General features: G+C 48.9%; 1 protein-coding gene across 3 annotated transcripts in view; it reads right to left on the reverse strand.

Moving 5' to 3' along the window:
• Positions 1-14,498, reverse strand: part of Kiaa0513 (KIAA0513 ortholog) — a 60,659-nt gene that overhangs the window by 13,389 nt on the left and 32,772 nt on the right. For all 3 annotated transcript variants that reach the window (XM_021654463.2, XM_021654464.2, XM_021654462.2), the window contains exons 2-6: positions 7,346-7,817; positions 3,349-3,448; positions 2,558-2,631; positions 1,491-1,561; positions 28-223 (exon numbers count right to left, since the gene is read on the reverse strand). In XM_021654463.2, coding sequence (XP_021510138.1) covers positions 28-223; positions 1,491-1,561; positions 2,558-2,631; positions 3,349-3,448; positions 7,346-7,674 — 770 coding nt within the window. In that variant the 5' untranslated portion in view covers positions 7,675-7,817. The remainder of the gene's footprint in view (positions 1-27; positions 224-1,490; positions 1,562-2,557; positions 2,632-3,348; positions 3,449-7,345; positions 7,818-14,498) is intronic.

Here is a 14,498-nt window from a genome sequence, read left to right on the forward strand (position 1 = left end):
TAAACTCAGGCCCATGCTCACACTCACTCATTTTTCCTGCCCAGTGGTCCTTTCAGCTTGGTCTCTAGCCCCCCGAAGAAGCCTTTCATGTTCTCTGTGTTCTTCAGCAGCCGCTCAGCAATATCCTTCTTCTCTGCCAGCCAGCTGTTAGCTGACTTCAGATAGGAGTCAATGCTGCCAGCTGGCTTCTCCCTGGGCTCTGTAGGGAGCAAGTGTGGCTTGCCTGGAAAGAGGGGAGAATGGAAGTAAGAAGCGGTTTGCAGCACAGGACAGGAGAGGGAGAGTGCCTGAAGGTGGTTCTTGGAGACTGCAGGACAATAGGTGCTGTCCTCAGTCTCCTCAACAGGGTCCTTAGAAGCATCTGGCTTAGCAAGCTCCTCAGACAAGGGAAGGCCAGGCCTCCCTGGGGTGGTCAATAAGCATTGACCACACAGAGAAGTGGGCAGAAACTATGAAGTGGGTAGAGTGGCTGAAGGAGCTGGCATCTGGAAAGAAGATAAGAGAAGTATACACTGAGAGCCACACAGTGGGTCTGAGAGACTGACAATGGGAAAGAAGAGGCTGTCCTGGGTTGGGTCCATGGCAGACACACAGCCCTGTCTCAAAGGCATTTGGAATGGGTGGTCCTTCATCAGGTAAATATGGGAGAAAACAGATGGGGAAAGGTAAGTGAAGTATCCCATAATCCCTGCCTCAGGTCAGTGTGTGGAAAGAACCCCACTAAGGTAACCCTAATGGGTCAAGTGTGAGGGTCTTAGCACAGACTCTGATTAGGTGAGTGGAATGACCCTTTCTGTTTGACTTGATGGTAACCGTCAAGCATGCAGCCTGGCACAAAGGGCCAGGCTGGTGATCTATAGCAGTTAGGCCACTTGGGGCTGCTGGGAGCAGAAGACCCGGAGCACACGCAGAGGGAAGGGGCTGCACCCTGAGAGTGGAGCAACAGTGAGCAAGGAGGGCATGAAGGACCACTCAACTATCCATGCCCAGGTCTCCATAGGGAGCTTCCCAGCATGCTCCTTGAGGAGCTGAATTGGGCTCCTCTGGAAGGCTGCAGGCTCAGCACAAGACACCTTGGAGCTCCTACACACTGGGCCCTTCAACAACCTGAGCCAAAAGAGACTTCCTGGCTCTGTCATCTTTGCTTGGTCATCCAAGCCACCCCAGACTCTTCCCAGGATATAATCCTTAGACTGCTCCCCTGGGTGGCCAGCTCTGAACCCTACTTTGCTGGAGCAGAGACCCCACATGTAGCACTTCTGTTTCCTGTCATTTTCTTGCTGCACAGACAGCCAAGCCCCAACTCCAAGTACAGCCCACGTCTCCTCCCACATCAGGTGTCTCGTGCCTGCTTGTCCTCTTCCCAACACCAGCTCCTCCTCTCTGAAAGGCCCGTAGCACCTACTGTTAATAAAGGGAGCTTCCCTTCATGCTGTGTGGCAAGCACACAACTCCATCCCAGGGTGGCTGCTCAGGTGGGGCTTACTCACCCAGGTGGTAGTAGGTGAAGCACATGGTCATGAGGTTCTTGGCAGGCCCAAAGTCGTCCATCTGGTGGCACCTGGAATGGGAGCAAGACTGGCTGGCTAGAGCTCCACTACCTGACTCCCAGAGGTTCATCTGCCACTGCTTCCTGAGTGATGGGATTAAAGGTATGTTCCTCCACTGCCCAGCAACCCGGCAAGTTAATGAAGCAGGACCAACCCAGATGCTGCCACAGCAGTGACAGGGACACTCAAGCACGCAGTCAGGAGAGCCACTACAGGTGCACTGCCAGGCGCTAGGTGTGGGAAGGTGTTTGTGGTCCTCAACCTGGTCTCTTTCACATTAATACCACATCAAGGTGCAGGAAGTACAGCCCACTGCACCCCAGCAGGGCCAGGACTAGAAGTCACCTCAAGTGTTGGTCCTACACCATTTAGGCAGATCTGATGACCCCTGTTTTTCAGGGGTCATCAGGATGATCAGTGCTGTCCCTCACATACAAGCTCAGAGGTCGGTAGCCTCAGATCTCCTGGAGGGCTGTTAGGACATGAACCACTGGACAACCCCAGGCTCAGACTCAGGGGTTGTGTGGGGACCCCAGGCCACGGTTGTCCCTATGCTCCTGGTCCACAGGCAACACTCATGAACCACAAGCAGATAGATATCCGTGCCTTTCATGTCACTTTTTGAAAATAAAAACAATTGCATACAAGAAAGTGACATACTGAGTGGCATTCTAGGAATGCAAAGAAACATTCGTACTGGAGTGCAGTGTGCTAAGGATTACAACCAGATATTAATGGAATAGTCACACAGCCACTCAACTCAGCAAACAAAAAAGAGAGAAAGGAGCTTTAAAAGAAAGGAAATTCTGCTGGTCCAGTTACAGATGCTGCACTGTGAATGAGAAGGGTAAGCAGAACGGGCAGGAGAGGGCCCACTACTCTGCTCCAGGAAGATGCCAGTCACAAATTCTAGCCCAGAGTGTGTGACAGCTGGTGTGGCTGGCTCGTGGTGGGTGGGAAAGGTGGAAAGGACAGCTGCAGAAGGCTTTGGGGAGGACATCACTTACTCAAACAGCACCACTGCGAAGGACTGCACCAGGCGGTAGAAGGTCGGCTCAGATACGCACTTGGACTTGCAGCGCTGTACAGAAAGAACTAGCCACATCAGCGGGACTCAGTGGCATGAAGCAGTTTAGCAAGGCTGGGGGATTGTCACTCTGCCTGTCTCCATTCAGCTTGAATGGGCCTCAATGGCCACCTCCCCTCTGCCAGGACTCAGGGCAGAACACAGGCAATCCCCAGGACCTCTGCACTGGAGCCTAGAAGGTACCCACCTGGGTCATCCTCACAGGATTTCATAAAGAAACTCCACATCCAGCTCACCCATGGGAAGAATATGAAGTGACAAGACCCCAAATGGCAACATTGGCTGTTTCTGGTTTTTTTTGTTTTTTTTTTGTGTGTGTGTGTGTGTGCAATTTCTAGTTTCTCTATGAAGAATACATCCCTATAATAGAAACGTTCAAGATTCTTTCCCCAGCTTTCTCTATACATTTGGTTTTACCTGGCTTTCACAGTCTTGACTATGTTAGCTTTTGCAAATTTTGAATACTACACGTTATTTAATAGAAATATGCATAGACTAAGCCCACGTGCATGCCTCTGAAACAGAAAGTTTTGGAGGCTCCCCAAACTTGCCATAGTCCCCACCCTGTCCAAAGCACAGCTCCCAGTCATGGGGTGACCTTTCTATCCTGCCCCAGCTGCCTTTGACTTCATTCTACGGGCTTGTGTTCTCCACGCTCTTCACCTAGAGGCACCGACCAGGATGTTGGTCCTTTGCCCACCTTGCACTCACCTGTGCACTCACAAACCGTGCGAACCACTCACGGCCTTTCCCATCTTCGCCACTGCAGTACTCTCCAAACTTGGCTTTCTCTTCCTGGTCCAAGTCCTCCCTGGGAGAAGGGCAGAGCAAAACCAAGGTTCATTTCCTAGAACAAAAACTCCAGGAGAAAATGGGAAGGAGAGCAGAGGAGTGTTGTTCCCAGTTCTCCTCCCCTTGCAGAAAAGTGTCTTGTTTTTATTTCTGAAACAAGGAGCCTGGCTTCATGGCCCAGATATGGCTGGAGCAGGGTGTGGGAATTCTCCCCGCTCTCTGTTAGCAGGCCTCCTGCTCAGGTGATCTCATCTTTGGTGAGGGTACAGGCCCTAAGAGCCCTTCTGCTCTGTGAATACCAAACATTTCCCTCAAACTTAAAGATGAAAATGAAGCAGAAGGCTGGAAATTGGCCAGCTTATGTAATTTGTATTTATGGTTTTCTCACCAGACAATAGTAATATTATTAATTAAATATCAATATTAATACATTATAATATACTAATTACTGTTATATATTTATATATTTATGTATAATATACTAATTACTGTTATATATCTTCATATATGTATAATGCTGTATATATACATACAGTATATGTATATATACTGTTATATATATGCATTATAATATAAAACATGTTTAAAATTATATATATACAGATAGATAGATAGATAGATAGATAGATAGATAGATAGATAGATAGATATAAATGATAAGAGTCTCTATATTATCTTTGTCTCAAACTTTCTATGTGGCCAAGGATGATCCTGATGTCTTCATCCTCCTGCCTCCACCTCTCAAGTACAACTACATACCATCATGCTTGGTTTATGCATTAAATTAAATCAGGATTAAGTCAGGGCTTCATGCACACTGGGGGCAAGCACTTTGCCAGATGAGCCACAGCCACAGCCCAACAAGTAAACGTTTATGTTGCTTTTAATGAATATGGACAATCACACTGTAAACCAAGTTCCTCGAGACTATAGCTGTGGGCAGCCTGTTCCCACAGGAATAGGCTTGATAGCATCCAGGTGCACAGCCAGAGGAGCCACAGTGCCTGAAGCTCTGCATTTCCACCAGCTCAGATGCTGATGTGGCTGGTCCATAAAGAACCTAAGTTCTGGTGAGCTGCCGCAGCTGCTAACAGGTCGGTGACTATACCCTGGACCCTTGGAGTCTGGGCTGGAGTCAACCTCCTCATCCCAGCCGAAGTACCACTTAACGGTGACATGGACAGGCAGAGCTAGGGGCCCACGCAGAGATCCCCCTGCTTAGGCCATATTCTAACCCCAGGCGTCTGCTTTTTGGGCTTTTGCTGTTGGCACCCCTACTCTACTCCTTCAATAGAGGGCCAGGGAATGGCTCAGTGGATAAAGGTACAACTGTGCAAGCACTATGACTTAAGTTTGATTCCTGGAAGTCATACAAAAGCTGGATGTGACAGGCCAGCTAGCCCGCAGGGAGCCATGCAGCAGCATGACAAGAGAGACCCTGCCTCAACAGGTGGAAAGTGAGAACTGACCCCTGAAAGTTGTTCTCTGACCTTCGTGTCCATGTTGTGGCACACACACCAACCCCCTGACTCTTAATTAGTTAAAAACAAAACAAAACAAAACAAAACAACAACAACAACAACAACAACAACAACAAAAACACAATAAAAAGCCAGAGAGGTGCCAGGAAACAGCCACTTAGGAATCAGTTGCCTGCAGACTCCACCAGGGGGCTGGGCGACCAGCTTTTGTTGCCTTTATCATCCTGAGTTCAGTTACAGCAGCAAGTGCAGCCTCCTGGCCAGTGAGACGCCGAGGCAGCCGGAGAAGCTTCTTTGGACATGCCCAGTGTCTGGGAGGCCAAAGCAACAACAAGGTAAGACAGGTGTCAGTGGAGATGGGGGTGCAGAGCAGAAGCAGCAGCTCCCCAGAGGCCAGAGTTTAGAGTGCAGAGAGCAGGGCTGGGGAAGTGGCTCAGTTAGTAAGCTGAGAACTTGAGTTTAGGTCCCAGCACAAACATAACGGCTGGATGTGCCAGCATGCACCTGGAACTTCAGTGCTGGGGACAGGGACAGGCGCATCTTGAGGGCTCACTGACCAGCCAGAGTAGTCAAACCTAAGGAGCCTTAGGTTTAGGAGAGACCTTCTCTCAGAAAGACAAATAAGGATTATAGCCAACATCAACTTCTGACCTCTGCACACTCACAGGCATGCAAACCTGCATACACAGGCATAACCACACAGACCAGACCCAGAAACAGATACATACATGCATGCATGCATGCGCTGCACCCCTCCCACATACACACATACATTCATATATACATACACGCACACACACATACACATACACGCATACGTACGTGCACGCGCAGACGTGTGTACACACCCACCCCCACACACACCCACACAAGAATATAAAAGGGCTGTGGGTGTAGCTTAACAGCAAGGCATCCCCGTGGTGGTCTGAATGAGAATAGCCCCCACAGGCTAATATATTTAAATGCTTAGTCCCCTGTGGGTGGAACTGTTTGAGAAGAATTAGAGGTGTGGCCTTATTGAAGGAGGTGCGTCACTGGGGGTTGGGCTTTGAGGTTCAAAAGCCCACACCATTCCCAGGTCTCTCTCTCTCTCTCTCTCTCTCTCTCTCTCTGCCTTGTGGTTATGATCAGCTACTGATCATAGTGCCACGCCTGCCTGTCTGCTGTTGTGCTCCTCTACATGATGGTCATGGACTCATCCTCTGAAACTGTAAGCCCCAAATAAATGTTTTATTTTATAAGTGGCCTTGGTTATGGCATCTCTTCACAAAAGACAAGTAACTAAGACAATCTTCAATATTCTCAGAGTATTCTGGGATGAATAGATAAGTACCTAACAGAGCTTATCATTTGTTCCTCCACAGCGTCATCTGCCTGGATGGCAACAGGGGTGCAGCCTCCGGACCATACTGAAGACACCATGGTGGTGGAAAGTCTTTTATTTGTTTCTTTGGTCCCCATGAGGCTTCAGCAGAGCCACTCATGAAATGGAGTTAAGTGAGAAAACTAAGGGGACATAGATAAACTGGCTACTCAGAGTCTGTGTTCCAGTGTCAACTTGGAGAAGCAGAGAACACAGGTCTGGCCGGGCTGAGGACCACTTCCACTATGGCCACCCTTGATGCTGGGTCCCACCTAAACGTTGTCAATATGCTGCCCTCAGACAGTCCAGGACAGCCTGTAGGTATGATATGCTGCTCCAGGGAAAGGTATTAGTTGGTCTATGGTGGAGTCCAGAACTCTTTTTTTTTTTTTCTTTTCCAGAGTGAGGACTGAACCCAGTGCCTTGTGCTTCTGAAGCCAGCACTCTACCACTGTGGTAGTTTGAATAAAAATGGCTCTCATAGGCCCATAGAAAGTGGCACTATTAGGGGGTGTGGTCTTGGAGTAGTTGTGGCCTTGTTGGGGAAGTGTGTAATTGTGGGGACAGGCTTTGAGGTCTCGTGTTCTCAAACTATGCCAGTATGGCTCAGTGTCTTCCTTCTGCTACCTACAGATCACAATATAGAACTCTGAGCTCCTCCTCCAGCATCATGTCTGCCTGCATGTTGTCATGTTTTCCACCATGAGAATAATTAACTAAACCTCTGAAACTATAAGCCAGCCCCAATTAAATGTGTTTCTTTATAAGAGTTGGCATGATCATGGTGTCTCTTCACAGCAATAGAAACTAATAAAGACAACTACTGCACTAAGTCCCCAAACCTCCAAGACTGGAGCCTCTTTAAAATCTCCCAATGTGACTCTATAGGCAGTCTAGGATAGCTAAGAGCCACTGTAGCCTATAATAGGAAGCAGGTCCCTGGAATCTGACAGCAGGCTAGTGTCCTTAAAATACCTACTCTGCATCCCAAAGGCAGCTTAACCCCCTATCCCAAAAAGGGTCCACCCTCCTTACCACAAAGGGTTTACCCTCCATCCCACGCAGGGCCTACCCTCCAGAGAAGATCTTCTCTACATAGTTGCGCATGAATTCTCGAAGTGCTAGGGTCTCCTCATCTGGGGCTGAATCAGCACTCTGATTGGAGGAGAAGGACTCATTGGAGGAAGAGTGGCGGTCTTGGTCCCAGGATGGGTGTGAAGGCGACTCGCCCATGTCATTCTCACTGTCTGCAGACTCAGTGGTCTCACTCTCAGATGCCCCATCACCTAGGGAACCATCTGGGTCCTGGAGTGTTGAAGGTGCTGCTTCCATGGGAGAGGAGGTAGGTGGTTCAGTCCCAAAGTCAATCAGGGAACCCACAGGGACTTCTGGGGCCTCCATGATGGCTAGGCTGCCAAGCAGGATGGACACAGGCTAGGGAGCAGCTCCCTGAAGCTGCAAGCACGTACAAGTGTGTCGGGAGCTCCTGGCTACCAAGGCTGAGTGAGTCTCCAGAGGCCCGAGGCCCAGAGGCCCTACGGCATCTGAAATGGAAACAGACATAAATACTGTCACTATGAGAAGGCCAGTCCCCTGAAAGAAAGTCACTGAACACAAATCGACTTGAGGAAAAGCACGAGTCACACTTTTCCTGCACAGAGGATAATCTTTGTACCTACAGAATCTGGGGTGCCACCAGCTGGCATCTGTTTCCTGGGTCCATTTTGCTGCTATACGGTAGCATGGCATAGACACTTGCTAACTGAAGGAGCCCGGGGACACCAACATCAGGATCCCTCCTTCCCCCAGTCCAGCTAATTTCTATACACTCCAGCCAACCAAGTCAGAGCATAGGGATGTCCGACTTCACTGGTAGCAAACATCAAGCAGCTCCTGCTGGCTCACTGCCCTCAGAAGCTGTGGAAGTGGCATCTTGCTAAGCAGCAGACCCTTCATCTCCTGAGCTCCTCTCTCTCCGGTCTTCCTTCCAGACCCAGAGCTGCTTCTCAGGCTCTTCATGGTTCCACCCTGTTCTTCCTTTCTCCCTGGTCTGTGGCCACCTGGATATCAATGAGAAGTCACCTCTGTGCTCTGATCATGAAGCCTGCAGCTCTTCTTCCTACTCTCCCTCCTCCTTTGTCCTCCTTTTCCTTCCGCCTTCTTCCTCCCTCCCTATCCCAACTGCAGAATCCTGTTCACCCTCAAGGCCAAGCTCACCTGCCCATCTTCTGAGAGGCTTCATTCCACAGCGATTCAAAATCAATTATGGTCCCTGCTGACCTGGCACTGGCATTTCATCTAGACTCATGTATGAACCAGTGCAGACTCTCATGGAGCACTGGGTACATGGATGAGCACACTTCACCAGGAATATGCTCATGGAGCTGAGAGAGCATGAGATGCAGGTCACACAGAACAAAGCTGGAATGCAAATCTCAGCTTCCAGACCTAGTTTCTGGTACTGGCTCAGGATGTAGTCGCTGTTCTCGAAGTCATTCCTACCAGTACTGAGGGGCAGCAGGCAAATGGCAAAGGCCTGGGACAGCCATGCTCAGGGGTAGAGAGAGCATCCTCACTCTGCCTCAGGCCTATCAGACATGATGACTGCAGGGGAGGGACTGCAGTCTTCTGGAGTACTGTACTGCTGAGATGACTGCATCTTCTGGAGGAAATGCAGTCTAAACCCACACATGCTGATTCCTGAGAGCTCAGCACTCACAGGTTGATCATAGATTCCCTCCAAACACTTAGTCCAAGGTATTTTTAGATTCTCTGAGTCAGAAAGATTAAACAGCTGGCTCTGGCCACCATCCTCATGCACAGGGGCAGTAGAACACGTGCAGTAGAGCCCACACAGCCTTCCTCAGTGCAGAAGAGACCGACAAACCTTGGCACTGACATTTTGTCTAGGCCAGGACAGAAGCAAGGGCTCACGAGGTCAGAGTGCAGTGAGTGACAGCTCAGAGAATGAGATAATGAGAGGCATTAGGATCCCCTCTCCCAGTAACATCTGCTATCTGTGGTCCTGCTTTCTGGGAAAGGTCTCCCTTTGTGAGACAGCAAGACTGGGTTGATGTTGAAGGTCCATGTGGAACCACATTACTCCTTTCCAAAGAGCAGAAAGCCACAAACATGCTTGTGGCTATCCATGAAAAACATACAAGGAAAGCATCTGCAGTGACTAGGGCAGGGGCACTTAATCCTCCCACCTTACAGATTCAGTCTGCTCTAAAGCCTTGATTCTTGCTAATACACAAACCACTCAGACAAACACACAGAAGGAAACATAGCCACTAAATGCTTAGACAAGTCTTGATCCATACTAATCACTATGCAAACTTTCCAACCAGGTGCTGTGGCTCATGCCTGTAATCCCAGGCAGAGACAGAAAGACCCAGAGTTCAAGGCCATCCTCAGCTACACAGTTCTAATAAAACTGACATCCTCTAGCTCATTGGCAATAAGGGCAGATGTAACTCCAGGATTTGAATGCTTGGAATTTATTCTAAGAAAATAATTCAAGCCATCAAAACCAGTTACACAGGAAAACAAACAAGCAAATACAAACAAAAACAAAATCCAAAGCACTACAATAGTATCTGTGACTCTGACAGACAGGCATCTACACATATAGCCAGTGAAGAAGTAATAACACAGACACCATAGTAGCCAGTGATTGAGGCAGTGAGGACAGTGTTGATAGTTCTAGGGAAAAGCCCACTGTGCACCATCCCTGCCAGGACTCTGGGAACACTGGATGACAATGCACTGGAGACATGCACAGCACTGGTTAGAGGATGGCACTAATTCCAGGCCCCCTCCTCAGCCCATTGTCATACCAGTGACCTATGAGTCAAAGAAGAAGCCAGCTTAAGAGACTAGGTAGGCCAGACTAATTAAAGCTGTTTCTGATCCAGCCTGGGGCTCGTGGGGCTGGCAGGGTGAATGACTCATCCTTTCCAAGAAGCCCAGAGTGTCCTCTGCCTCTATGGGTTCAGGATGATGTCTTAGTCATTGTTCTATTGCTGTGAAGAGACACCATGGCCACAGCAACTCTTATAAAGGAAAACATTTAATTGGGGCTTGCTTACAGCCTCAGAGGTTTAATCCATTATCAGTATGGCAGGAAACATGGCAGCATGCAGGCAGACATGGTACTGGAGAGGAGCTGAGAGTTCTACATGTGGATCCACAGGCAGCAGGAAAAGAAAGTGAGGCATTGGGCCTTTGACATGCTCAAAGCCTACCCCCAATGACATCTTCCAACAGGCTAGACCTCCTAATCCTTTCAAATAGTGCCACTTCCTATGAGCCTATGGTCGCCGTTTTCATTCAAACCATGACAGATGATGACAAAAGTCACAGGCCAGGGACAAAGGGATAGGAAGCAAAGGGGCCAAATGCTGGTCTTGGCTTTGTGAATGGCAGCATGCTGAGGGTGCTCAGCATCATGGCCTCATCTCTCTCAGACAGACAGGCCAGCTGGCCAACCCTACTTATGGAGCTAGAATGTTCTGGTGAGGTGACCAACCCTCCTTACAGAGCTGAGATGCTGTGGTGAGGTGGCATATGTCATAAGGACCTGGGCATCAGCTCCCAGTCCCCTCCCCAGGAAGGAAATGCAGCTATAGGCTTGCAGGTGATAGCAGCTCTCATGCTAACCTTGGGAGGATCTGGAGTGGCCTGAGGACACAGAACTGACTGTCTCTGCTTACAGCCAGCCAGGGTACCCATTCAGAAGCACAGGCCTGGTGGTGTCAGAATTCCTAGAGTTTTCAAGGCCTGCTGAAACCTGCGATGTGAAATCTTCCAATTTTTCAACAGTGGCAACGAGTTTAAATTCATTTCAAAGTACTTTGTGGGCCCTAAGTCTGTGGATCACCTCTGTCTATTGGAGGAGGCTCCACGGGCCCCTGGTGGTGCTCAGTCTAAGACACTGGCTTTCAGTCTCAGTCACAGTGCAGGCTTCCAGAAATGTTACGAGTCTCCCTGCACTTTCTGGTTCCACTTCAAGGTGCTGCCAAGTAACTGTGACTTCCACACTCAGCTGAGAGTCCTTCTTGCCACAAAACTCACTGACAGTCTACTGTGAATCAGCTACTGTGTGAAGAGCTGGAGGTATAGCCAAGAGCAAGAGCTGGAGTATCTGCTTGTGTGTGCTCCAAAGCACAAGAAGCAGGGAGAGGAAAACAGCATAAAACTAAGACATCACTATGCGGGAGACAGCTAAGTAGGTAAAGTGCTCACCACACGAGCACAAGGACCCATGTTAGCACAAGTGACAAGCCACGTGCAACAATGAACACATGTAATCTCAACACTGAGGAGGTGAGAACAGGAGGAACCCTGCATCTCACTGACCAGCCACCCTGGTCAAATCTACAAGTTCCAGGCTCAGTGAGAGGCCCAATTTCAAAAAATAAGGTACAGGATGTATAAACTGACCACATGGCTGCTCCATGGGGATGGATGCTCCAAGGGGATGGTTATTGTGGGAGAGAGAGAGACAGAGAGAGATGGAGAGAGAAAAGCTAGAGGCATCTGGAAGAGTCCAGAATGGAGAGATAAAGTAGTAGACTGAACATGGCCAGCCAACTGGACCTGGCCATGGGAAAAGCAGGAGCAGAGCAGAGAGAGAGAGAGGGAGAATAAGAGGGGAAGAGTGGGGTGGGGGAGAGTGAGAGATAAAGACAGAGGGAGAGAGGGAGAGAGATAAAGAGGGAGGGAGGGAGGGAGGGAGAGAGGGAGGGAGAGCATAAGAATGAGTAGCTTGTGGGGAGGGAAGCCTGTGACCTAGGGATGTTTAAGGTAAGGGAAAAAGTAAGAGCTGGGATGCTAGCATGGACTCTTTGGTGATACTGAGGGAGCTTGGGCTTGTCTCTTCTGCCAGTGATAAGGGAAATGGCTTCTTTTTGTAGAGAAGAATCAGCTTTCACAAGTTCCTGAGAAACTCTGGCTTTTGTCTGACCACCAGAATTTGGGGAAATGGAGTTTCCTCTGGACCTGACACAGAACAACTGAGTAAGACATGACATTGACCTCTGACAACACACACACACACACACACACACACACACACACACGAACAAACAAATGTACACACATACAATACTCCAAACAGTGCTGCTATGTCTAGAAAGGAACCAGAACCACACACAGGTCCTAAGGGGACCATGGCCTAGGAGGCCCTGGCAGCTCCTGGGAAGCTGCTCCTGGGAAAAGTAGCCCAGGGAAGCCTTCCTGGCTATATAAGGACTGGCTAGGCCATAGGAAGTCTGGAGGGAAGGTAAGTATAGGACAGAGAGGCAAAGCCAAACAGGCAGGCTGTGGGAGGCTGCTATGTCATCAACATTTTGAGGGTAGGGAGGATACCTAACTTCCTCCCTACCCCATCTTTGCCTCAGCCCTTTCAAGCCAGCTTTCAGGAGGAACTATGACAAAACTGTCGGCTATTGCCCTTGGCCACATCCCCTGAGCTTTGCTCAAACTCTGATTTTCCCAACACACCACCACAGTGAGAGGTATGGAACTTCCCTAGAGGGTAATTTTGAGCAAAAAGGTTACATGCACATGCAGTATACATATGTGTGCACATATGTCTGGTCTCCCTGTAGCTTAACCCTTGCATGAACAGGACATACAGCATAACACTTGCATGTATCTGCTTTGTCTCTTGTCTTAAAACTGCCAAGAGTGGGGGTAGGAGGGAGTTTGGAAAAACTGCATCATGGTCCTGGGTTATGAAGGTAGCCTGAAGTCATCACCAGGGGCCTTAGAGATAAGGGAGGTCAGAGTCAGAAAAGGAAATGATGATGCTAGGCTGCTGGATTTGATGATAAAGTCTTAGAAGCCAAGGAGCTGCCAAAGCAAAGCAGATGCCTTGGGAAGCTGGAGAAACAGGAAAACATATTTTTTCCTGCAGCCTTCAGAAGAAATCTTACCAGCACCTTGACTATCCGAATAAGCCAATTGAGAACTTCTGAACTTCACAGTAGTAAAGTTGTAAATGTGTGTACTTAAAGCCACTAAGTACACAGTTATTTGTTCTGGTAGCAATAAGGAAGGAAGACAAATGTTGTTAGGACATACATACCTGTTGGGTGTAGACATCTGGATATTTCTTGTAGCCTTGGGGTACCAGAAAAAAAAGCTACTGAGACCCAAGGCAGCTCTGGGATCTAACAGGCTTCCCAGCTTGCTCTGGGATCTAACAGGCTTTTTTATGGCTTATTAAGGCTTCTTGTTCCTATTGCCACTCAAGCTTTGGAGACTGAAGACTTCAGTCCCTTCCCCTTTCCAGTGGGGCTGGGAGGCAGGAAGGCAATTTGCCCTCTCCCTCTGCATGTTCCTTCTGGCCTGGCAGTATACCTGTCATCTGTCCTTTTTCAACACTAGAAGACACCCGAGTCTTCTGCGTCTAGCTAGTGGCTGTTTTTCTCATGACAGCTGCAAACACACCAGTGGCCCTCTCTGAACAGTGATCTCTGGTGCCCTGAATAGTGTTTGGTTGGAACTGACTATGCTGATGTGGATGCAAATGTGGGAGTTGGCAGAGCAGCCTCCTAAGAGAGAAACCCAAGAGTATCCAACATTGCACTTCCTTCATGGGTGCTTAACCTAGACACCCGTATGATGTTCATGTTATCACCTTTACAGGACTTAGAATTAGCCATGAGATAAGCCTCTGGCATACCTGAGACCGATTATATAGATTAGGTTAGCCTCTGGCAAGATATGAGGGATTTTCATATCTTGTTTAGGTTAAAAGAAACTAGAATGACCACTTCAGTGGATGGCACCACTCCTTGGGCTGAGGTCCCACACTAAGTAAAAAGAAGAAAGTGAGCTGAGCACCAGCATTCATTTCTGTTTGTTATGTGCCTCAGGCTCCTGTCGCCTTGATTTCCCCACTGTGATGGACTGAACCTGGAACTGTGAACTACACTGAGTCTTTTCCTCCTCGTGTTGTTTTTATCAGCTATTTTAGACAGTAGCAGAGAGTAGTTGAGATAACCATACATCACTGCAAGCACAGTGGAGGAAAGCACAGGTGGTCCCAAGGCTCACAGGACCTCAGCACACACACCCAGTCTGCTGCCAACAAGTGCTTTCTGCGACTCCCTCTATATTTTCTGCGCGTACACTCCTACCCCCCCCCTACATCCTTCCCAACCTAACAAGAACCCCAGAAGGCTGTGACACAGTGCCTCATACAGTCCCTGACA

This window comes from Meriones unguiculatus, chromosome 10 (genome assembly GCF_030254825.1).
Source record: "Meriones unguiculatus strain TT.TT164.6M chromosome 10, Bangor_MerUng_6.1, whole genome shotgun sequence".
Lineage (NCBI taxonomy): Eukaryota > Metazoa > Chordata > Mammalia > Rodentia > Muridae > Meriones > Meriones unguiculatus.